General features: G+C 45.6%; 1 protein-coding gene across 3 annotated transcripts; it reads right to left on the bottom strand.

Annotated features, from left to right (window-relative positions):
• Positions 1-25,083, bottom strand: EVA1A (eva-1 homolog A, regulator of programmed cell death). Of its 3 annotated transcripts, none has more exons than XM_010708208.3 (4): positions 24,861-25,062; positions 13,590-13,754; positions 9,505-9,675; positions 1-525 (listed from the first exon to the last, which is right to left on the bottom strand). In XM_010708208.3, exons 3-4 carry the CDS (start codon positions 9,575-9,577, stop codon positions 161-163), a joined length of 438 nt encoding a protein of 145 aa, XP_010706510.2. In that variant the 5' UTR covers positions 9,578-9,675; positions 13,590-13,754; positions 24,861-25,062; the 3' UTR covers positions 1-160. The 3 variants fall into 3 exon arrangements, 1 of the variants encoding a protein (XP_010706510.2); XR_002112667.1 differs by having other exon boundaries at positions 439-526; positions 9,505-9,678; positions 24,861-25,083; XR_002112665.2 differs by lacking the exon at positions 1-525 and adding an exon at positions 543-778 and having other exon boundaries at positions 24,861-25,072.
• Between the last annotated feature and the right edge of the window lie 77 nt (positions 25,084-25,160).

Here is a 25,160-nt window from a genome sequence, read left to right as displayed (position 1 = left end):
TCAGGGAAAAGGAGACAGCGAAAGCTTTATTGCTGTCCATCGCACAGCACTCCTGGAAGGAAAAGAAGGGCCACGCACACGGCATTCCTCAGCACCTCCCTTCTGCCAGGCGTGGCCGGAGGAGCCCCGTGGCGCAGCGGGACGGCCGGGCTGCCAGCACTCAGTAGTAGCGGTTGAGGCTCCTGGTGCCGGGGATGTCGGGCTGGCCGTTCATCCAGATCTCGCGGATGATGCGCTCCCGCTCCTCCAGCCGCTGCGCTCTCTCCAGCTCCTCCGCCGAAGTGAAGACGTTCATGTTCAAAGTCCTCTCGAACCTGCGGTGCCTGCGGGCCGACACGTCCGACGTGCTGTCCGAATCCCCGTCGCTGTCGCTGCTGTCGCTCTCGCTCTCCCGGGGAGGTTTTTTGGTGGAGGAACGTTTGCAGTCTGTGCGGCAGGACACCCTCAGCACCAGGGCCAGCAGGGTCAGCACGAGTCCGATGCACACCCCGGAGACAAAATACAGAGCGGCCCGCTCGGGGGTTTTCTGAAAGGGGAAAGGAAACAGTGCTTGAGAACGATTCTTGAACAAACAAAACACACGTCTTGTTCCTCTGTGCAAACACCAGCAATGGTCTCCAGAGGGGCAGAGCTTCTAATGGTTCCGTTTGCCTCCAAGCCCTCCTTCGCCTCCTTTCCCCAGGGAAGCCAGGGAGGGGATTTTACGTGGTAGGTCTGCTGCCAAGGCAGTGACCCACATGCAGAATGCTGGTTAGCTGCGGTTGTGTCTTGGAGTTATCTGGAAGGATAGATTGAATTGAAATTGAATTGAAAAATGAATTAAGTGCTAATTCCAGTTGCTACAGGAACGGCGTTAAAACCTGAGAGCAGCACAAGCAGAAGCAACTGAACGCATCTTTCTGTCATAGCTGTTATCACTGTGCAAAGAACAGAGTTTATTACAAAGCTTTACATTCTGTCTGTACTGCAGCTCAGCTGAAATGGCAAGCCTTGCAGCATGGAAAAATGCATAATATTTATTTGTAAGTTTCTTCTGCTTATCCGAGGCGAGTGTGCTTGCTATCTGCCCAGACCACCAAAAAGAATACCTGTGCTACAGAGGCACTGCTGGGCTGTGTGCCCTGACACAATGAGTCCTGCAGAGCTGCATTTCGGGGTGATACAACAAGACTCCAGAAGATCCACAATGCCTTTTCAACTAGGTTTATTTACTACAGGGTGGTGCTTTTTGGTTCATGAGACTGCTAAGAAGTGTAATTGTGATAAATGTTGTTATGGCACTTGCCCTGGGCTACATCACCTCAGCATATTTCATGTTTATAGACATCCTGAGTGGGTGAAGATGAACCAAGCAGAAGTGTCACAGCCAGCTCTGCTCTGCTGTGTCTGTTGGAAGTCCTAAGTTCAAGGATGGAGTCAACTCCTCAGATGAGCCTAATCCCCTGAACTCAGAGATGAAGCTGTCCTAGATCCCCCCAGCTGAAAGACTATTATTTGGTCCCTGGAAAAACTACAAGACTCAGCTCTACCTTCACCCCCTCACACTATGCTTTTAGATCACTCTCCAAGTGATTTCCTTCAAATCAACTTTTACAGAAGAAAAGGAAAACAGAAGGAGCAGAGAGTTGGACCAGATGACATCTAGAGGCCCCACACAACCTAAATTATTCTGATTCTGTGTCCAGAACCCAGACACCGACGTGTGCATGGTTCAATGCCCCAAGATGCTCTTGGAACAGTTACATGAACAAGAAGCACTTGTGTTCTGTGCTTCTCTCCTACCAAACGGATTTCAAAAGTAAATGACAAGCCACGGAAGAGGAAGATGTCATGACAGTCTGAAATATGGCTAATAAAACACTAGATTTGCTAGAGTGGATAATGGGGAAGACATGAGGAAAAAAAGAGGCTGAAGACAGACTGCAAAAGAAGGAGGAAAGAACTGCAAAAGATGCATTTAGCAATGCAGAAGAGGGAAAAAATGCAGCAGTAGTTGGAGAAAGAAGGAAGGCCAAAGCTAGAGACTTTAAGCTAAGGTATTTTGACAAGAGTGAGTCAACAAAAAAGCAGAAGGTAAAAGAGAAAAAAGGTATGAGAACAATCACGGAGAATGTGCTGATAGCTCTGCAGCAATCTGACTGACTGAAATCCTGGCCCCAATGAAGTTAATGGAACCCTGAACTTGAATAAAAACTGCAGCCCAGCTTATGCAATAGCAAAGCCATTGTCCATCTGCTACACGTGAACAGTAAAGCAGTCTTAATTCCAGAGACACGACAACCCCAGGAAAAGTGTCATCATCCCCTTTTACCTCCCTCTGGACAACGCAGGACAGCAAGCTTCCTTGCAAGTAGGCACAAGGAGGACTGCAAAGACACGCATAGCGGGAAGCACAAATGAGCAGCGCTGATCCGCTTGTCCTGCAAGCCAGTAAGTGCAGTCTGTCCCTGCTCTGGCTTTGGCTGACACGATGCCCAGCACTTTCCTGAGCACCACATTCCTGCACACACATGGGCTTCATTTGGTTGCATTAGTTCCACTGTTCACTCTTTTTAAAGCAACTCATAAAAAAACATGGGTTTGAGTCTGAGAAGGACACACGTGGTTTCTCTTCTCCCATTTTTGTCCATGTCCTGCTTTTCATTTCTCCTCCCTACTCCTTTTTCCATGCTACCGTATCCTGCTCATGTGCAAGCAGCACCTCCATTGCTACTTAAGCAACCATTTTTCATCCCCTGTCGTCCTTTTGTGTATAGCTCTCCATGCAGTGCAAGGGCTGTAATCGAATCTTTGGGCTTCGCTGGCATTTATGAGTTCCTCCGGCTACTCTGTCAACATCTGAGACGCTGTCTGGACTTCCTCATGAGCTGTAACCCTCCGTTCAACTGCAGCCTTGGCATTTATCATGCATACAATCCACCTGCACAGCAACATCTCTCTTTCCACAGCAGAAAGAGCAACTTAAGCTAAAAACCAGGGGCTCTGTTTTTTTCTCAGTTGAAGCAGCCAAATCAGCAACCCCCCGGATTTGGGGGGTTGATCAGTTAGCCTCCTCCTTTGCACGTCCTCCTTGCAAAGAACAAAAAGCAGCATCCTCTTCAGAAATGGATGCTCAGAACCTTCCAAAACTCGAGGGAGGCTCACATTCATCATGCCCACGGTAACACGTCTCAAAGTATTTCAAAAACTCTTTAAAAGCGTATGGATATCAGTAACAGGAGTTAACAATAGTTTGATATGAATTCGTGTGTATGTGTGCCCCACTACCCCTTTTTTTGACCAGTGGATTTTGACCAGTGGAGCTCGCTCTTCCACTGCTGTGGATGACAGCTCAAGGCTGTGTTTTTCTCCTACACTTCTGGAAGGACCCAGCTGCTGCCAATCTCTTTAGATGGGGTTCCTTCCCTCTCTGTGGTATTTCTCTTTCTGGACTAAATGCATTGATAAAAATGTCACTGATTCAAGCCTGAATTTAATCACTGCAGACAAAAGATATACGCTCTTTGTAAACCCTCTACACAAAGCCCACCACTTTCTATCCAGTCAAACTGCCCAGAAATTAGAAACACATTTTATTTTGTTTTTCCAACCAAACCAGCAGCAATTATGGAGGCTGTTTCCTGAGGGCTAACAATCTGCTGGGAGCATCAGCCCAGACTGCCATTAATTCTCCAGGAAATGCCACAGGCCAAGGTTGTTACTGGTATTATAATAAATCGTTTCAATAAATACAAAGCAATCTAGGCATTAACGCTGCTGGCTTCCTGTGATGGCTTCATACATTCAGAAACCTCAGTGGGGAGGGATATTTCAGAGCTCCCAGTGAAAGGCTCAGCATTGAGCACAGTCACACAAACGGTAGGAATAATACCTTCTTGGGAATTTACAGTCAGCCCCACAGGCTGCCGAAATCCCCTGGGCGGACAGAGGAAGCTCTCCAGGAGCCCCTTATTAAGAAGGCTCAGGCCAAGCAGTCTAAAAGTTGGAACGATCCCCCCCGGGTTGTTTTTTGGAAGCTCCTTGTTAATAACTTGGCAGCAATGGTTTAGGGCTTATGGAAGAATAAAATGGGGATTTGTGGAGGTTTCCCTCTAACTACTTTATCCTGAATACAAAACTAAAGTAAGTCCTCTATCCAAAGGAAGGCACTGGAAGTGCTCTGGTACAATTTAGAATGTAATATTTATATAAACAGAAGGGATAGTTCTGGTCTTGCTGGAAGATTGTGACTGCAGAGACAGGTCCAGCTGTCACTGAGAGGAGTGAAGTCTTCCCAGATACTCAGACAGGTTTTGGATCAGGTCCATGACAAATAACAGGACTGAGATTTACACACAGGGATTGCATCTAATTCTAATCCTAACTCTGTCACAAAAATTGGCTTTTAAATTAAGGGCATTCCTCGGCCTTTTGCAGGACCACACTCTGCATAAAACTCATTTGTCTGATCAGCTGATAAATCCACTTATCACAGGCACTGCTGACTCTTTCCCTCTGTTTCTGAAGAAATGTTTTCGAAGCTCTGGAAGCTGGGTAATGCTTAACAGGCTGTGATGCTCCTAAACATGGTGATAGCTGCAAACAGATTTGACAGTGAAAATCAACTCTCCTGCAGAGAGGCTTTGCTTCCTGCTGTGCTGTGATTTTTCACCCCTTGGTTGTCAACAGGAACATTTCCAACATTTACATGGCAACTGCAACCAAAAAGATTGTAGAAATGAGCCCAGAGGCTTTTGCTAATATCGGTGCTCATCCACTCCGTGTGCAGTAAGACTCTGCACGTGCCAACTGTGCAAATAACAGAGCCTGCAGCTCTTCATCTGCAGCTTCCCAACCAATCCTGTCATTTTGTGCAGAAGCAAACACCAGCATGGACATGGATTTTAGTGCTTTCCTCAGGCTAAGAAACATTCCACTGCCAGGAGGCAGAAAAAGTAGCATAGTGGAAGATCTTTTCAAGCGTGTACTTGATCCATGCAACACCAAGTGCCCTAAGGTCCTTTTCCTGGAGGAGGTCTGAGGGTGTACACCATCCTCTGTCCCAACCAAAAGAAAAAAAATGTGTGTCTCTTCCCTGTATATTTACAACTTGCTTTTACAAAGTATTGTTTTAGCCAACTCACCAGCACAGGCAAGTCCTGATCAGCAGTTTCATAGAATCACAGAATGGCACAGTGTCAGTTTCAGTTTGCAGAGTGTACCTGGGGAACATTTTGGTGTCATGGAGCAGAGCACTTCTTGCGTTATGTTTCCCTTTGGCACAGAGGCTGAGGTCAGGGGTGATGGAAGATGTGTGAACCGAAACCTCCCTGGCCACCCTGCCTCTCTTAAGCCACTGTAGTGACTTCTCTATGGGCATCAACAGCTGCTGTGATGTAAGCCCTCTTCAAGGCTGCAAACCCAGGCAAACATGAAAATTTCCAAGTGATCTGCTGTTCAAAGTCCGCAACAAGAAGAGAGGTTGCTTTGCAGTGCCTTAGTTTTATTCCAGTTATATTTGTGCCCTGTCACACATCATGTCTTTGAACTCATAACATAAAGCCTCCTCCCCATACTAACATATAGTAAAATAAACCATGCCAAATCCATCCTCCTTGCTAAGAGCAAATGACAACATTACACGTAGCAAATAAAAAGAGTTTACAGCATCTGCTGTTTCAATAATCCATAGGACAGTCATCAATTATTTTTCTAATACCAACCTGAACCTACATATCATTGAGATTAAAATTCATCCAACATTCATGGTTCAGTGCACTGGAGAACACGGGCAAGAAGCTCAGGAACTCATCACTGGAAGCCAAAGTGGGGAGGTCTGAGTTATACCATTTATCCGACATCTAGTGAATCTGAACATATCACAAGGAGACCACTTTATAAGAGGGTAAGCAAGTCCCACATCAACACGACAGTTAAGGCTGTCAATTTAGGGATTCAATGAGGAAGGCTAAGGCCCTCTTGGAATTATACCTTACAAAGAAGGTAAAGGACAACACGAAAGGCTTTTTTTAAGCATGCCAACAGTAAAAGGAAGACCAGAGAAAATGTGGGTCCCCTACTAAATAAAGTGGGTATGTTGGTAGCAGAGGACACCGAGAAGGTGGAGATTCTGAATGTCTTCTTTGCTTCAGTCTTTAGTGCTAAGACTGGTCCTCAAGAATCCCTGACCCTGGAGATGACAGAGAATCCGGGAGAAGGAAAACTTCCCATCACTTGAGGAGGATCTGCTCAGAGAATGTCTAGTCAAAATCAATGCACACAAAGCCATGGGCCCCGATGGAATGCGCCCGTGTGTGCTAGGAGAGCTGGCAGAGGTGACTGCTGAACTGCTCTCTATCATCTTTGAAAGGTCCTAGCAAAAAAGAGAGGTGCCTGAAGATTGGAGGATAGCCAATGTCATTTCAGTCTTCAAAAAGGGCAAAAAGGAGTATGCAGGAAACTACAAGTCAGTCAGTCTCACCTCCATCCCTAGAGAGGTGATGGAACAGCTTGTTCTGGATACCCTCTCCGATCAACTAGAAGAGAAGAAGGTTATCAGGAGTAGTCAGCATGGATTCACCAAGGGGAAATTGTGCTCGACCAACCTGGTAGCCTTCTATGATGTCATTACCAGCAGAGTAGATGGAGGGAGAGCAGTGAGTGTTGTGTACCTTGACTTCACCAAGGCATCTGACATCATCTCCCACAACATCCTTGTTAGGAAACTTAGAAAGTGCAGGATAGATGAGTGCATGGTGAGGTGGATTGAGAACTGGCTGACTGGCTGAGCTCAGAGTGTGGTTATCAGCATGCAGAGTCTGGTTGGAGGCTGTAACTAGTGGTGTTCCCCAGGCGTTGGTACTGGCTCCAGACTTATTCAACATCTCCATCAACAACCTGGATGAAGGGATCAAGTCCACCCTCAGCAGGTTTGCTGATGATACAAAGCTGGGAGGAGTGGCTGACACGCCTGTAGGCTGTGCTACCATTCGGCAAGACCCGGGCAGGCTGAGAGTTGGACAGAACTGGATGAGGTTTAACAAGAGCAAGTGTAGAGTCTTGCACGTGGGGAGAATAACTACATGTATCAGTATGGGTCAGGGATGAGCTGCTGGAGAGGAGCTCTGCAGAGAAGGACCTGGGTGTTCTGGTTGCCAACAGGTTGGCCATGAGCCAGCAGTGTGCCCTGGTGGCCAAGAAGGCCAATGGGATTCCAGGGTACATTAAAAGGAGCGTGGCCAGCAGGTCGAGGGAGGTGATCCTCCCCCTCTGCTCTGCCCTGGTGAGGCCACATTTAGAATACTACGTCCAGTTCTGGGCTACTCAGCTGAGAAAAGGCAGGGATCTTCTAGGAGTCCAGTGGAGGGCCACAAAGATAATGAAGGGCTTGGAGCATCTCCTGTATGAGGAAAGGCTGAGTAACATGGGGCTGTTCAGCCTGGGGAAAAGAAGACTGAGAGGAGATCTGATCAATGTTTATAAATATCTAAAGGGAGGTGGGAGACAAATGGATGAGGCCAGGCTCTTCTCAGTGGTGCACAGCAATAGGACAGGGAATATAGAAAGATCCATACAAACATGCAGAACTTCTTTACAGTAAGGGTGAGGGAGCACTGGGACAGGTTGTTCAGAGAGGCTGTGGAGTTTCCTTCTATGGAGTTTCCTTCTATGGAGACACTCAAAACGCCTGGTCAACTGCCTGTGTGACCTACTGTAGGGAACCTGCTTTAGCAGGTTGGTTGGACTCGATGATCCCTTGAGTTCTCTTCCTATCCCTGCAATTCTCTGATCCTGTGGTTTACTATTTGTTCTGGAGTAAAAGGCTCCTGCCAAGACTGACACCTTGGCAAGGGGATGAATCGAGGCCTTGTACCCCATAAAATGACTGCAAGGTCAAAGAGTTGTGCTGTGGAAGCAAATGGAAGCAAAGTCAGCAGTCCTAAATCCTAGTACTACTGCCCCTACCATAAATCCTAAAACTTTCTGCTACCTATTACTTTGCAGATGGAGAAAATAATGTTAACAGCATTTTATTTTCTATTAGTATTGAGAATACAGGCATTTTTTTTCACAGCAAAAACAGATGTAGGTAATAGAGGGAAGAATTACGATAGACAGAAGATACATTTAATGTTTCCTTTCCTTAATCTTTCCTTAGAAAGTCCAAGCAATAAAAACATATCCCACTCAGTCACCTTTTGCGAAGAACATCACTACTTGCATTTAGGCTTCTTTAAAGTGTCACCAACAGCCAATTTCAATGACACTGTTCAAAGTGTAGAAAAGCAGAACTTTGCATTCAATATTCATGTCCTCTTCGAAGGATCCTTCACTAATATGCACAAAAACTCTTATTAAGCTACCTAGTGATTCCAAAATGAAAAGCCCTAGTTAGTTACTTCCAATCCAAACACTTGCCTGTAGCAGCACGGTGGCATCTCCGCAAGAGCAGGGCACCAAGAATGCATTACTATTTATTGAATCAGTAAGGCTGAACGTCACAAAGACGTGAAATAACTCTTGCTCATGAATGCAGTTTTAGTTACACAGATCCCAGCTTAACTGCATTAGGGTGCTGTGAGCAGATTGGCTATAGAACACAGAATTGTTCACAGCGTGTACTAAAAGAGCAGTACATCAGTATTACCAACAAGGTGCACATGAACATCTCATTAAAATGGAGAACATTCTGCAGTCTCATAAGAAAAACTGACTGTAAATGGCATGTCACAGAAGGCTAGTAAAAAAACAGGACCCTCATTCTGCAGAAAGCAGCAGAGATCATCCTAAAATACGTAGAGCCAGTGCTACCTTCTTGGGGGTGGATCCTCAGCTCTGCAGTCAGTTCCTACTTTTGACAAGGCACCTCACAAGATGGAAAATATTTGCACTATGTTGTCTGCCTCTACTGGACTTTTTACTCTCAATGATACTGAGTCCAAGCACTGAAAACAGCACACAGTCTCTATTTCAAGAGTAACTTCTTAATGCAAATCTTAAAAGGAAGACTATTCCTCTGCTACTTGAAAGATACATGTGGGTGAAGGATAAACTGAGATCCAAGGAAGTTTTGGTCTAAACTACATTTAAATATATAATTAAGCAGACTCTCAAGCTACTTCATCTTCACGTTCCTACTGAAGATAAGCCAAATTCTCTTAAGCAGGGTAATGATCTCTTATTTTCCAAATTACGGGACAACAAGCTTGCCTTCCTTATGTGCCAGGCTTTGATCTTCAGGAAAAACACAGCATTAGAAATAAGACCACATTTAAGTTCACACCATATTTAACTTCAGATGAGAGCAAATCCAGGGGAAAACAGGGCACCATAAAGCCTGTTGCGTGTTGTCTGCCAGAGCTGCCCTGGTCAGGCCTTTCAAGGCAGAATTTTCTGAGAGATGAATGAAAAATACCAACAGCTCAAAGAAAGGGATTTAGCCGTAAATGACTGGGATGTAGGGCTCTGTGCAGAGCCTACAAGGAGCCCGTGGGAGCGCAGAGAGGTGGCAGCCACCAGACCTACCTGTGACGAAGGCGTACGCTGCTAGGATGTTGCTGAGCAATGCCATCTCTGTGCTGGCACCCACGGGCTCCATGCTGCTGGTGAACGCTGGTGGCTGTGTCTCATCCACAGGAAGCAGGAAGGGGGTGTTGTCTAGAGGGTAGAAGGTGGCCGACCTCCCTTTCTTCTTCTCTGCTTCGAAACAGAAAGGGAGTGAGGAACCAGGCGCGTGCACCAGCCCTGTCCTGCCCTACCTATCCTCATCTGCGTTCAGAGATCTGGAGCTGCTCAGCACCAACCACCCACATTCGCTCCCCTTTTTGGGGCAACAAAACCTTTGCAGTTAACTTCAGCCGAGCCCATGCCCTGTCTGCATCCAAACAGCATCTTCTCTCCACTGTCTCCTGCTCTTTCATGTCACCGCCTAGACACACCCACCAGGTTACAGCAAACATAGAATCAGGTTTCTTTTATCTTATGTAAATCAACGGAGCCTTTATCAGCTAACTTGTTATAAGCCTGCACATGGGCACGGAAAACACACTAGAGCTGGCAACCCTGTGCTGGAGTCGCGCTGCAGTGATCATTCGCACCTGGCAAACAGACAACACTTTCTCCCCAGCCTTTGCAGAGAAGGGCGAATCTGAATTTATCTGACTGCCTTCAGAAGTTCACTTGCATTGTGTTTCACCCAGGCATCATTTCCCTCTGGAGAGGTGAGCAAGCATGAGTTAATGATTTGATTTTATTTGTAGAAGACCAGAGCTGAGGAGGCACATAATTCCAGGTGGCTCAAAGAGACCCTTTCAGACCTTATCAGCTTGCTGCCGAGTACTTCTTGCACCTTGATCTGCTGGCAGACACTCTCACTGGTCACAAAACACTAATTGTTTTAAACATATGAAAACCAGTGCACAGGATCCAGCTCCATCATCCATGTGATTGTTTAAGGGTAGTTGTTACAGCTTCTCAGGCTCCTTTTCCTGGGTGTCCAGCTCCAAGCAGCGCGCTGTGGAATCACAGACTTGCACCTGGCTTTCGCTTATCTGCAAGTATTAAACTCAGGAAACTGGCGGGTCCACCTCCTACAATACCACCAGTGCCATGCAAACAAAGGGCACAACCAGAGATCATCTGTGCTCACCCAGTCCGTGTCCATTCCCTGCTGACCAGCAAAGCAAGACAAGACATTCAACCTCCCGCTGTGTGTGCTGGGAAGTGGCACAGCCCAGAGGAGCAGCAACGGAATGAGGGCTGTCAAAGAGAACAGGTAATACTGGATGGAGAGGGACTGAGTGCACGAACGTGTGTGCAGCAATGCCAAGCCCTAATGTGCCTCGGAGGAGAAGCAGCAGAGATGGATGTCCGGGTGTTGCTGCGAGAGCTCAGCCCCGAGGAACGTGGGTGCAGTTGTATCTGCCACTGGAAGACTGCATGGCCTTGAGAAAACCACATCTACCAAGCTACCAAGGTGTAAATGACTGCCCCAGAGAAAGGTTTTCAAACATGGGTTTCTGGGTGGCAGATGCAAAAGAGAAAAACATCTCCACAAGCCCTTCCTTTGGGAGAACAGAGATTGCTGCAACTAGGTGTACAGAGAGGCAAAGGCACAGCCAGCAGGAAATTAACAGTAAATCTTTGGAAAATGTTTTAATTCAAACGTAGGCACCAGAAATGCTAACGTGCCCTCTAATCTTTCTTTTTATTCTCCTTGCCTGATAAATCCATGTCTGTACAAACGGTTGAGGTTTTCTTTACCACACCACCATTCCCACCAAGAAATCCACAGGAAGCAGAGTACATTTTTCATTCCTTCAAACTGAACCCCTGCCCTCCTGAAGATGCCCTGGGTACTTCAAAGTATCCAGCACTAGGTATCTAAGCCACGGCAAGCAAATCCTGCTGTTAGCTGACAGATCTTAATGGAGTGACTCAGCTCTCCCCACGTAGCAGGAACTTAAAAGCTCAGTGTATTTGTTCACATGGACATCTAAGCCATCTCAGGGTCAGCAGGACATCCACACAGATGGCAGATATGAGAAGGGATGTGGGGAAAATTCCCACTCTTTTAGAATAACTCCTGCAACTACAAATGACACATTTGTGTAAAAGCAATAGAATCCTGCCCCTGTATGTATGCACACAGAGGTCTGGTTCTAAAATAATTAATCTAAAATCTCTTTACAATAACAAAAAGGAAGAGCACCGCCAGCATATAATCTCATAAACATATTTCTCATCCTAAAGAGGACCACTGAGTTATGTGCTGCAGGTTCCTGATAGGCCTGTAAGAGGTTTCTGTAATACGAACCTGGCACCTCTGTATCACACTCTCTCACTTGCCCAGCTCTGAATGAGTGACAGTATACCTACTGCCCCTCACTGCCAATGCACTCACAGCATCTCACTAGGAATGAGATTTAAACTATACTTGCCGTGGGGGCTTCCCTGTTTGCATGTGCTACACCAGTCAGGAAAGGCTCAGATGAAAACACTTGTGTGGGGATTTGGACATCCCTTGGAAAACAAGCTGTGCAAAATGGTGTCTTTTAGGAGAGAGTAAGGCACAACTCCTCTTATGCGAGATGTAAGAAGAGTCTCATTTTTTTTTCTTCTGACTTGTCTGAAGAACAGATGCAATCAAACAAGTTTTTCAGTGAACATTCATCTGCATATGCTGTACTCCAGCAAAGAGCATCACAAAACTACACAACAGTTTCATAGGACTGTACAGGACTGTACAAGAACAGACAGGAAAGACAGAAGATGCTGGGGTTATGTAGGAGGGAAGAACAACCAAACATCACAAGGGTCACGTGTTGGTTTGCTATGCAGTTCCCTTGTCCGCCTTTTATTCCAGGATCACATTTCAATACAACCCCTTTCTTCTTGCTAGCTCTGAAGACCTCATTTGCCCTAGCAGCCCACCTGCTGCTGGTTACCCCTTCACCACGTCCACCTTTTCTTACTTGTTCTGACTCACTCAGGCTGTTTTCCTTGCGACTTTACGCCAAATTAGAGCTAAAGTATTTCAGCTAGGAGAAAGTTTGCCCAGTAACATAGGAGAAACTATTCAAGATACTGGGCTGACTTTTGCAAATAGTTTTAATAAAAGAAATAAAACAGGAAGGGAGATTACAGAAATGTCCAAATATTTCCTTTTGTGATTTCTGGAACAATATTTCAGCTGTTAATTTTAAACTGACATCCATGTTTGAAAAACACTGCATTTTTTTTTTTTTTAAATGAATGAATAAACGATATGAAAACTAAATAAAAAGGTGTCATTTGTAGAAGTGAAATGTTTACAGGAATGAGAATAAGCTCTGTGTTTTTCTTCTCGTTTAAAAAAACCACCAAGATGACAGATTTTATTTCAGGCTAATCCAAAGTTCATTTTCTTGGCAATTTTTTTTTCAGTAAGGTCTCCGCTGACCAGTGTGCCATTGCTGACACGTAACTGCCTGCAGATTGGTTACTCAGGCTGTGAGTTAACTTCGCCTATAGCAGACAAGGCAGCTCTGTGCACAGCAACCCCCTCACTGCATTTCAGGGAGTGGAGAGTGGGAAATTCCTTCAGTCGTGTCATCACCACCCCCAGTGTGGTGAAACACAAAGCAAAAACATTGCCTAACCCAGTAAGTGCTCACCTGCCATTTTCCTTTATTCATAATCAATCCCTTCCTTCTACTCACCTACCCCTCGACAGCAAAGATCTGACTTCATTCCTCTCTCTCCACTTTGCTTTTTTATGAAAATGGCATCAGATTTCAAAGCTCCGCTGAAAACCTCTCTGTCCCCAGTGAAGCAATCTCCTGCTGTGTTTGCCCTGCTTTGGATTTGGGACTGCATTAGGTGGGTCTTCAAAGTACTTCTGTGGCGAGTTTTGACATGCATGGCCATGACTGCAATGTCAAGAAATTCAGCGCGAGTTTAACAGTTCACTTTAGTCAGACACTGTTAATGCCCCAGAACCTCTCATTCTGACCGTGACGTGGATGGGTACAAAATAGAAACCTGGATAAAGTATAAGTTTCCATAAGGGGAAGGGAAGAGTTACCAGACCACAGTAAGGCCTGAGCCAGTATTACAATAGTCACAGTTACCTGGGAGGGCACGTCCTACACTGGGAGGAGAGACATCGGAAAGGAACACACCGTCTCCTATAACACTGGCATCAAACAGCTTTGGTCGCAGTGGAAAATGTGGCTTCTGAAATCCTTGGTAATTGATTGGCCTTGGCTGGGTTTCATGCAGGAGCTTCCTGGGAACTGAAAGAGAAGAGTAAGAGGAGCACAACTGTTAGAGTTAGTTCAGCTGATCAGAATGAGAATTATCGCGTTGTGCTGTGGGTTCAGCTGATACCTAATTAATCATGTGCAGAACAAACAGGCACTCATTTACCACTGCGATGAACGCACTTCAAATGCCAGCACGGAGATACGCAAGGAGAAAAGGCTAGGAACTACAAAGCGCTCAAGATACGGTTTACTTCACTGGAACAGGCTGCCAGGGAGGTGGTGGAGTCTCCTTCTCTGGAGATGTTCAAGACCCACCTGGTCACCTACTTGTGTGACCTGTAGGGAACCTGCTTTGGCAGGAGCCTGGACTCGATGGTCTCTGGAGGTCCCTTCCAACCCCTACAATTCTGTGGTTCTGTGATACTTATAATTAAGCTTTTAGACTAGACTGAGGGTCATGTTTGGACAGCTTATTTAGACACCCATCTAAGGCAATGAAATGACTGATAAGTTGGTCTTTGGTTCCAGCCCTGAGCTTCAGAGATCTGCAGCTGGTCCTATCATGGTGGCAGGCACAACAGGAAGCCCCTAGCAAAGGGCACTGTCAGTTATGCTTGAATCCCTGTCTCCCTTCAAGCGTTATGTTGCTGACTTGAGACTGCATATCCATTTCTGGATATCCAAAACCCACCTCTGGAGGATGCTGTCCACAAAAAAAAAAAAAGCTTAAATTATCCACCACAAAATAAGAAATCCTACCTGAAAGAAACCCTCTCCACCCTATGAGGTCTAAAATACTCCCCTCTTTGGACTTCAAGCTTCAGCCATGCTGAGAAAGACCTCTTCTCTGTTCCTACCATCCTGAGAAAGAGGATGAGGGCTTGGCTAGCGCCTTGTTTCATCTTCACTGTAAGTAACAGACAGGTGAGAAAGGTTAACATGCCTGCCAGAGCTGCGTCTGTGTATCACTGGTCCCTCTGGACCAATGCGTGCCGTAGTAACAAAACTACCTTCCCCTCCTGGATGTTGCAAGGCCAGCTCTCTTTGGCTGTACCTCTAAGCAAAGCAATCAAAGCTCCTTAGTGTACACCCACAAAAGGTGAATCCACACAGTAAATTCACTGATTTGCCCTGTAGGGACATAGCAGCATATCATTTATGGAGCTGAACCAGTTCTGTGCCTCAGCCATGGCCAACACCTGAGGCTATTTCAGAGCAAAGTGCCTTTCTATACAAAGAGAGAAGAAACAAACCAACCAACCAACCTTATTTATGCTGTTCAGCTCAGAAATTAGAGGAACAGTGTGCTGAAGGACCAAGTAAATAAACTGAAATTTACAGGGGAGAAATATGTTTTCCCCTCTGGTGACTGTACCCTAATACATACATCAAAGCACTGCTTTGTTTCTGCAGACAGCCAGCACTTCACTAAGTTAAAGAACCAGACTACTGAGAACTGACACAAGATCATTAGACCCACAGAAATCCCAGGGAAGAACTGCTGCAATGTTCGGCCCTCCCTCCTTCAAGTCTGATGGTCACAGCTTCTACTGCCCCAAGTTGGCTGCCACCTCCCATGCCTCAGTTTCCCCACTGCTCCATTGCTATCTCTCATCTTTGCTCTTTGCAGAGGCGTGATGAAGAGTAATTAAAAAACCAAAGCACTTTGAGATCCTTGGCACAAGCTTGAAGGAAGATTTTGAAAGCATGCAGCCCTGGAAGAGAAAGGAAATTCCTGACTGCCCCTTGCAGCTAATCAGTGCCAAGCTGGAGCGTGAGATTTAATCACACCCAGTAAATCTGCCTGCATAAGTACAAATATTCCTGGTGGGGGAAGCAATCCAACTGCCTTGTTTACATTGTGTTTTACTTGCTGTCTTTGCTGAGGCAAAGAGAATTGTTTCTATATTTGCAGACTGACCTCCTGTATCAGGCTGCCAAGATATCAGTGCTGAAGTTCCCATATTATTAGAAGAGTCATGATAAGTCAGGAGACAGACATGAAAACCTACAGCTTCTGAACAGCAAAAACCTGGCACAGCAGTCTGTAATGAAATCTGAATTAGCAACTGTCCTCTGATGGGAGGGCAGCAAAAGATGCACATCCTCTGTTAGGAGCTAAACAAACTGTTCCAGTGTCTCACCATACTTACTTTTTCCCTATATCTAACCTAAATCTCCCCTCTTTGACCTTGAAGCCATTTCCCCTTGTCCTGTCACCACAGACCCTGCTAAAGTCTGTCCCCTTCTGTCCTGTCGCTCCCCTTTAGATGCTGACAGGCCGCTCTCAGCTCACCTCGCAGCCTTCTCTTCTCCTCTGCACAGCCCCAGCTCTCAGCCTGTGCTGTAGGAGAGGTGTTCCATCCCTTGGATCATTTCCGTGGCCCTCCTCTGGACACACTCCAACAGCTCCGTGTCTCTCCTGCACTGAAGACTCCACATCTGGATGCGGTGCTCCAGGTGAGGCCTCACCAGCACAGAGCAGTGAGGAAGGATCTCCTCCCTCGCCCTGCTGACCACACTGCTTTGGGTGCAGCCCAGGGTACGGTTGGCTTTCTGGGCTGCAAGGGCACGTCGCTGGCTCATATCATCCACCAGCACCCTCAGATGTTTTTTCAGCAGGGCTGCATTCAATCCTTTCATACCCCAGCTTGTATTGGTAGTGGATGCTGCCTTGACTCAGGTGCAGACCTTGCATGTGGATTTGCTGAACCTCATGAGCTTCACCTGGGCCCACTGCTCAACCCATGTAGGTCCCTCTGGATGGCATCCTATCCCTCCGGTGTGTCAACTGCACAAGGCTTAGTATCCTTCAGATACTGCTGCATCTCAGGCTGAGGGCCTAAAAGGCATCTGGAGAACAAATCAGTATGGCCTTAAACACCTTTCGTCCAAACTGCATCCCATAAAATCTGCTGATATGTGTCTGATGAAGAACATGAAGCAAAAGGAACACAGAAACACAGTTTCAGTAGGTTTGGGCTACTCTGCCATATTCCAGATTGGCTCTTCTTCACAAAGATCTCCTTTCACCTCCCAGCCTTCATGGTCAACTCTGGGGCAGAACATAGGCTGGGTGGAGCTATATCTTTCTTTGAACAGGTGATGCCACCCTTCAGCGTTCGAAGAAATGGACAAAAAAGATCTTTTCCTAAGCACATCTAGGGAATTGAGCTTTCCCTCCCACCTTGGCACCTGTGCTAATGCCACTGAGAATACTATCTGTGGTACAGGAGAGGAGTTGTGGTAAGACAAAGCATGGCTAAATCACAGCAGCTGGCCAACAGCATCCCAGGGAAGAATGGAGAAGGAGAAATAATTACAGGAAAGTATTCAGAAAGATTGTTTATCATTAAGGCACCTTAGGGTGCTGTTACTCCTCTGGGGTGGCTAAGAAGGTCAGGCATAGAAAGGCTGATGCCAAAAAGGCTTTTGGTGCCTAAAGACAGAAGTGGCTGTGTAAAGAGACTTCCAAAAGCAGGCAGGTATTTAACATTCGTGATTAGCTTTGGTACTTATAAAAATCCTAACCAGTTTCTGTTTTCATTTCAGCAACTAAATTCTGTACGCAGTTTAGTGAAAAGAAGGAAGAACCTACGATTTTTTCGTTTGTAATGACCACTTTTCTTTGTGGACTCCATAAACATCTTGAGGACATTTCACCAGGACAGACCTATCTTTGCAAGGAGTAAATAGTGTGATGGCACATAGCAAGTCTTTTCTTATTCTAGAACATTTATACAACACTACACCCATATATAGCCCAGATAGATTGATTTAGAAAGTGTGAAACATCTCAATTTCCAGCTAGCTTCTGTGCAGCAGCCAACTCCACAAGAAAGATTAAACATCTGGTTCCTTCGAAACGCCTTCCTTAAATCCTCCAGAGAGCAAAACATCAGACACAAAGCACGGCGTGAACTGCAGCAAGGTGTCAAAAAATGTTATTCATGATTAAACCCACCAGAAAAAAAATACCTAGGATTTTAGTCTCCTCTCAGCGTTAAGCACAGGAATCCTGCAGGGAAGGACTGGCACTTGGCCTGCTGCGTGCAACCCAGCAGAGAACTTAGCACAGTTTGGTCAGCAGAACCAGCGATGTATGTAGACGAGGGAAAGAAATAGGGTCATCAATCAAAATGCTAACAGGTCTGATAGTCAGGAGCCCTGCACCTTAAGAAGTAGATGGGAACTGAGTTGGGATGAGTTGAAAGAGAGGCAGTACTTGGAGGACCTTTGGTCTCTCAGAGGGTAGCAGTCAGCACTGAGATGTGGACATTCAATCAAATGATTAAATTCTCAAGTAATGTGGGCCAAGCAGCTGATAAGGGTTTCAAATCTTTATGTAATCTCTCTGCTCTAAAAGCAGAGCCAGCTCCTTGCTCGCACTTCTCTCACTGGAAGACTGCTCATCTCCCTGAATCAGCACCGTGCTACCAATAATTTATTACATTTCCCAATCAAGACCTTTGTTACTCGTGTGCAGTGAATTAATGGTACCAACCCCACAACGCATCCACACCATCGCTGCATGCCACCTTCCCCTTGCAAAAAACGGGGCAAATGAAAATCAAAGCCGCAGTGTGCTCTGTGCAGAGCAGGCCTATCAGCCTTGAGTACGAGCACCTGGCAGGACAGTGCGAAGAGACACATGCTGCTAACAGCATCCTTATTTGTAGGTGGTAGAGACTCCTTCTGCTGGGATTTTCCATGCAAGCACTCCCTTGCGTGGCCAGAAGACAGACAGGTGACTAGAAGTTACTGCACCTAAAGCAGCAGAATTCCCAATGACTATGCTAAGAGATGGAAAAGGCCAGCCAACACCTCGCCTCTTTGTTAAGATCATTTGCTGCATCTTGTCTGCAGTGCTGATCTGCCTGCTTTTAAATACTCCAGTTCTGCGGGTTCAGCTACTTGCCACGTGAGATTGTTTTGCAGAGGATTATGGCTCTTTCTCGGGATCTCTATCCCAAAATGCTGACGAGTGTTTCAATTTAAGTGCGTATATTATTCCACTAAACAAAACGTTTGACTGCTATAACCCCCAAATTTTACAGACGGGAACCTGGCTCAGGGACCGAGTTTTGAAAGTAACTGTTTAAATATCAAAGTAATTTACCCAATTTCACAGAGGGAATCTCTGCCAAAGAAAGGAGAATTTGGTCTCCCTGTAGTTCGGCCTCACAAACCACCCCCTCTCTGCAAATTCCATCATTTGGTATTTCCTGATGCTTCCGCAGTCCTAAACACGTTTAAAGACTTCCACTCCCAGGACTCGATTACTGTCTAACTTCCATCATCACTGTACCCACATATCAGTCAATTTGAGGAGAGATCCCCGAAAGCTCTTTCTTAAAAACACACAGATGGGTTTTGTCAATCTCCAGTCCTCTGCTATGTATTCACTTGTGCATTTGCAGCCCATAAGCTCAGTACAACTAAAGCAGATCAGCAAATCCTGCCATGAACAACAGAAGCAGTATGCAGTTTGAATAAAGCATGATTCCTTCACTGATGAAAATTACAACCAAGCCTTTTATCTCGGCAGGTTGGGGCCAGGAACTGTGAATGCTCAATGTGTTTTTAATTAAAAATAATAAAAACACCCTACTGTGAGTAAGCACCCAATATAAACTACTGCATTTTTTTTTAAAGGTGGCAGCTCTGAAGCACTGCTGTTTGAGACTTGAAAATGTATGGCATGCAGACATGGAATCACTCATGTTTGTGAACTACTAAAAGAAAGCAGTTTCTTAGCACATCTGTAAGGTACACAGCTCCCTAAGACTGCAGAACTGGATGAGTTTTAAGTGCTGTAAAGCGTAAGTTAAAATGCTGGATTGTGACTGCATCAGATCACCAAATAGAACAAAAAGGAAAAATCACGTATGTAAGAACACTCCGAATCTGGTGACAACAGCAATACCATTACGTAGTTAGAAATACGGGAGTGAAGAAACTAATTTGAACACCAGAGGTAAACAGAGGCACAACCTACCCCTCTGGTTCCTGACTAAATGTCTTAGGCATGGTCACAGAACCACAGAATCACAGAATCGGCTGGGTTGAAAAGGACCACAGCAATGAGAGCTGCTCCAGCCCTCTGACCATCTCAGTGCCTCCTCTGGACCCGCTCCCAGAGCTCCACATCCTTCCTGTGCTGGGAGCCCCAGGCCTGGACGCAGTGCTGCAGATGGGGCCTCAAAGAGCCGAGCAGAGGGGGACGATCACCTCCCTCTCCCTGCTGGCCAACCCTTTTTTCATGCAGCCCATTAAATAGGGGTGGCCAGCAGGGAGAAGTCAAGAGTTTTCCTCTTTTCACGGTCACCCCTGTCACACCAGATATCCTAAGCCTGCCTTCAAATCCTGCCCCATGGTCAACCATTCCCCACATATCTGACAGGGGAGCTGCTGCTCTTTGGTCAAGTATGGCTGTAATCATTTGGAAAGAGACCATCAGATCCTACAGTTCTTATGTGTCGCCATGAGTGACCACACTGGGCTGGACACTCCCATATAAAAGCCTGAGGTCATCAGCTCCGCGCCTTAGCGAAAAGCCATACTGTACCTCTGGATCGTACCAATCCAGAGGTACTGTACCAATCTGTATCGTATTTTAAGTACGGTATAGTTTACACATCAGTGTAAAGGGTCCCAGGAGACAGCAGGAGAAGGAATCTTGTGCAACTGACCTAAGCCTGAAAGCTGGAATTTGACCAACACGCTGCCCTTCAAAATCCTCACTCCCAAGCAAATAAAAAGGAGCAGAGACTTAACAAGCCCTTTCCTTCTCCTTCATTCATTTTAAAAGGGGAGCTGCTTCTTCCAGAGAGTGCTGGTATGGTCTGTAATCCTGAAACTAAAAGTAACATCCAAGAGAAAGAAGGAGTTACTCAGCCTACTGCAGGCATGTTCTGTGAGCGTGGTGGCTCCAAACCACTGGTAAGAGGAAGTGACTCACGCCAATTACAGTAAGTCCACTTCCAGGCACCATGTGGAAATCAAGTGAGATTCTCTGGGAAAACAGCCCTGCCGTAAGCAAAGCTACCTACGGCCAAAGCCTGAAGCAGGGCCCTCCTCCCCTTCCCCTCCCTGCAGACACTGCCCAGAGCAGAAATTCAGCTGTTTTGCTGGTGATTTTTGGGCTGGAAATGGTGCAAGCTGGGACACCTGGCATGAATCAGACCGACTTTCAGAGTGCTCTGCCAAGACCACTGAGGCAGACCAGACACTTCTCCCTTTGCTGCATCTATTGAAGCAGCTAACTACAGAAAGGTTGTGCAATAAGTGCATAAATAGAAACAAATATCTTGTTTTCTTTCCACAGAAGAGATGCTTATCCTTATCTCACACAGCTGTAATCAGAAGTAACTTTAGAAGTCAAACATTTCTGGTCCAGAAACAAAGACCACACAACAAAATTTCACTCAGTCTCATCGTTTCTCCCAGTGGGCTCCTGGAGCCTGTGACATACAAGGTCTTAGGAGAGGAAGGTATACTTGGGACACCTCTGACTGAGACTCTCCATAAGGCAAACAGTCTCTGCTCCCTCCCAGCCTCTCCTTTCCCTTCTAGCGCTGGACTTCGGGACAGCTTTCTCCTAATTCCAGGAATGTAATAACCTTATTAAAAGAGCTAGTTCTCCTCACTTGGGCATTCGACACGTGTGCCCTGAAGAAGTCATCCTTAAACAAACTAAATTCCTAAGCTCCCTGCACAGCCACAACTGTAAAAGGTGGGTGCCTTGAAATCCCCCAGGGGAGATTCTGTCTACTTAAATTTAGGAGCCTAATTAGGTATAGTTAATGAATCATAATGTTACCTGTGGATTTATTCTCCTGTGTATATCTGAGTTAAAATCTTACAAACTGCTTCACATCTTTTGCTTAGATATTTTCTTCTATCCCGAACTTTTCAAATCAGGATTTGAAGCTACAAACACCTTAATTTCTAGCCAACGATGCATGTGCTTGATCTATCCACAGGCAGTTTTCCCTCTGCTTTCATAGTCATGAAAGTTAGTTGTTGTTCTTTCATCATCCTAAGTGTAATAACAGAATCTAAAGCAACTCACAAATCTCCTGCTTGATGTGGCTTTTTGTCTCCAAAGGGCACAGTGGAAAGCATCACATGCACCAGTCTGCTCCCTACAAGCTCTATTTGGAGAGAAAAATGGATCAAAAGGAAGAAAGCCTTGTAAAAGATATCTGCAGATATGCAGAGTTATGTTCATCTGGTAGTTCTCTGCTTGGTGCTGAAGTCAGTACAGTTCTGCATTTTCACCAGGTAACACATCTTCAGGAGGACGAGACTCACGCCGAACCTTGGCTCCACTCCTCATGGGATATTCTGTCAGTGGAGGGCCTCTCTGATAGCCTGGCTGTATCCAATCTCCACCAGTCCCACAGGAGACCGACAGCAGCTTTATGTGCCTGAGCAGCTGCAGTACATTTTAAGGAATTGAGGTGGGTAAGGATCAAACCCTTCACCTTCAGCAGCTACTGTTCGAAGCATGGGTAGCTACAATCAGCACTGCAGGAACAAAGCCAGACTCAGAACTCACATACGGAGGCAACTGTGACAAATAAAGCAACCTTCCCTCTACTGAAATCCTGAGTACGGTCAGAATCCGGCCATTCAGTTATGTAGCCTCAATCCCACAAATGGCAGCATTCTTCTGGCCTTCTCTCTTCCCTGTTTGGACTGCATCTTTCACACACTTTCATTGACGCTTTGCAAACCAGCCCCTCACATATGGATCTCTTCGGTGCTACAGAGAACTGTTGGTCTCTTCGAGGAGAATTTTATTATGGACTGAAGTCTTGGGCAATGCTGTAAGTATATTCACTCAATTTCTGAACAGGCCCCAAAATGGAGCCCTGTGGAACCCCACTAGTGACTAGTTATCACTTTAATTTTAATCAACAATTTCGCACTGCACAAAAGGCTTTGCTATTGTAAATGACTTTTGTCTTTGACTTATTTAGGCCATGGACCTTGGCAGAAAGTCTGCGCAGCTTATCTATTTTTCAGGAAAATACATGGCACAAGATGTGGCTCCCAGGAGAATGCTGACAGAACAGTAAGCATTGTGTATTCAAGTGTAGCTGAATCAGAACCAAGGCTCTGTTCGTGTGAAGAACTGTTTGCCAGTGATGGAGGAGAGTCTTTGTGCTCTGGAAGCCAACATATACGCAGTGTGGCTGCAAGTTACCAGGCAGAAAGATACAAGGATATCCAGGATGAAGTAAGGAGAATGTGATGGAGCGAAGGACCAGAGCTTCACAGAATCCATCTCAGCCTCCACAAGGGATGGCAGGGAATGAGGATGTCCTGAAGGAGAGGAAGTGAAGACATCCATAGCTACAAATACTTGAATAGGGGGTAAGAAGCCTCATGCTTCAGCATCTGATCCAACTGCTTGCCTGGTACAACTCAAGCCATTAAATTCCAATAGGTAGGAATATAATTCTTCCTCTGAGATTACTGAGCAAGATGGACATTTGTGGGATATCCTTTGACTATCTCTGAAGCAGTATCACCCATACTGAAGTCCACAGACCACTGGTGATCTGTAAGGCATCAGAGAAGTGATCTAGAAAACAACTAATTAGGCATAAAAACAAACAAAACAAAACAAAAGAACAATCAACAACATTTCTCCAGACACTCCCACTTAGTTTGTCTAAGTACGATAGCAGGCACAGGCAGGAGATGTTTCCCATTTGCTCTCATCTAATTAAAAATGTTGTAATTATAGCAGTAAATATTTAAAAGGGGGTTACAAACAGGAGCGGAATCAACTTTTTACAACGGTAGATAGTAATAGGACAAGAGGAAATGGTTTGAAGCTGAGGGAGGGCAGATTTCAGTTGGCTGTCAGGGGGAAGTTGTTTGCTGTGAGAGTGGTGAGGTGCTGGAACAGCTGCCCAGAGAGGCTGTGGATCCCCGTCCATCCCTGGAGGTGTTCAAGGCCAGGTTGGATGGGGCCCTGGGCAGCCTGGGCTGCTGTGAGATGTGGAGGTTGGTGGCCCTGCATGGCACAGGGGGGTTGGAGCTTCGTCATCCTTGAGGTCCCTTCCAACCCAGGCCGTTCTGTGATTCTGTGATTCAGTCAGGCTACGCCCTCTAAAACAAGTCTATTTTCTATTTATCTAAGTGCTACTTATCTGGCAATACATGCTTAGTCCTTTATGAGTTCATCAGCTTTTCCTGCCAGCAATCAAGCAGCAGGGAAGGAGACAAGGGGCTAGATTTTTATGAAAAGATAATGATGCCTTGCTAACAAGACTGAGAAATGTCCAGAGAGTAGCTGGTATCCTCTGCCAATAAAGGAGGTTAATTTGTCACATGTGGCAATTCCCAGGATCTCACAAGATGCCCAACCTGGAAACCTTGCAGAAGGAAAGCTTATCAAGAGAACAGGAATAAGAATTAAAAGTGAAATAAATGATATAAGCTGTCTACAGTGCTAAATGCCCTTCAGTTATATACAGATGCATGCAAATTAATATTTACTGAACCACAATGCAATCTAGTTTAAGACGCTATGCTTGATGCAGCTTCTGTTGTACAGACTTGGCTTATAAGAGAAGCCAGGCTACACAAACAAACTCAAAATCCAAAGATCTGTGAGCAAAGTGGCAGAAGTGTTTTTTTAATATAAATCCTCTAATTTGTAGAGTTATTACTTGAGAGATCTCTTCCTTTGGGGACGAGATTTCCTAATCCCAGTGGAAATTTTGAGGATAATCTCTATAGATGTTTTAAAATTATGAGAGTATTAAACCTCAATTTTTTTTTAAACAAGTACATTTAGGTAGTAGAACTCCCTCATGCACAGCACTGGCCTTAAGTTATCTGGTTTTTAGACTGTGAAAAGCTCTTCCCATGTTTCTTGTATTTTTTTTCTGGTACAAAACCTCATAGCATGCATCCTCTTGCATCCATGCATATCCTGAGGGAGCAGTAAGGACACTGTGCTCAAGTGTTACTACAACCTCTACTGCAAGTAACTGCCAGCTTTCTGAACACTAAATTACATTCACTTTCTTGCCAACCCATAAAAGCAGACACACACCATGGAAAAGAATGCCAGGGTTTTGTTTTAGCATAGCAATGTTACTGAGCACTTACCCCCTGCTCCTGTACAACCTGCCCTGCAGTTACTTCCACCGAGAGGAATCCGTGAGCACCAAAAAACTGTGGGAATGTGCAGTGCTGCTTGTGGCAGCTTTCCAGTGCTTAATAATGGTTTTTTAAAGCAAACACGAGGTTTCAAAAGCTAAATGTTTGTTTCTATTAGGCTTCATGAGATGCTCAGTGAGGAAGGTATTTGAGAGCTCTAGCCTGCTCTTTTTCACCTCCACACACAAGCAATTAATCTATATGGAAACCCCTTTCTCAAACAATACCTGGATCCACACCACCCAGCTG

This window comes from Meleagris gallopavo, chromosome 2 (genome assembly GCF_000146605.3).
Source record: "Meleagris gallopavo isolate NT-WF06-2002-E0010 breed Aviagen turkey brand Nicholas breeding stock chromosome 2, Turkey_5.1, whole genome shotgun sequence".
Lineage (NCBI taxonomy): Eukaryota > Metazoa > Chordata > Aves > Galliformes > Phasianidae > Meleagris > Meleagris gallopavo.
Note: the sequence above shows the minus strand (reverse complement) of the source record. Positions and strands in the feature narration are given on the sequence as shown.

Coding starts and splice junctions, on each gene's coding strand:
- EVA1A (XM_010708208.3), bottom strand. CDS start 9,577: ATGGAGCCCGTGGGTGCCAGCACAGAGATGGCATTGCTCAGCAACATC. Junction 526..9,504: donor AGCGTACGCCTTCGTCACAG/GTAGGTCTGGTG, acceptor TCCCCTTTCAGA/AAACCCCCGAGCGGGCCGCT.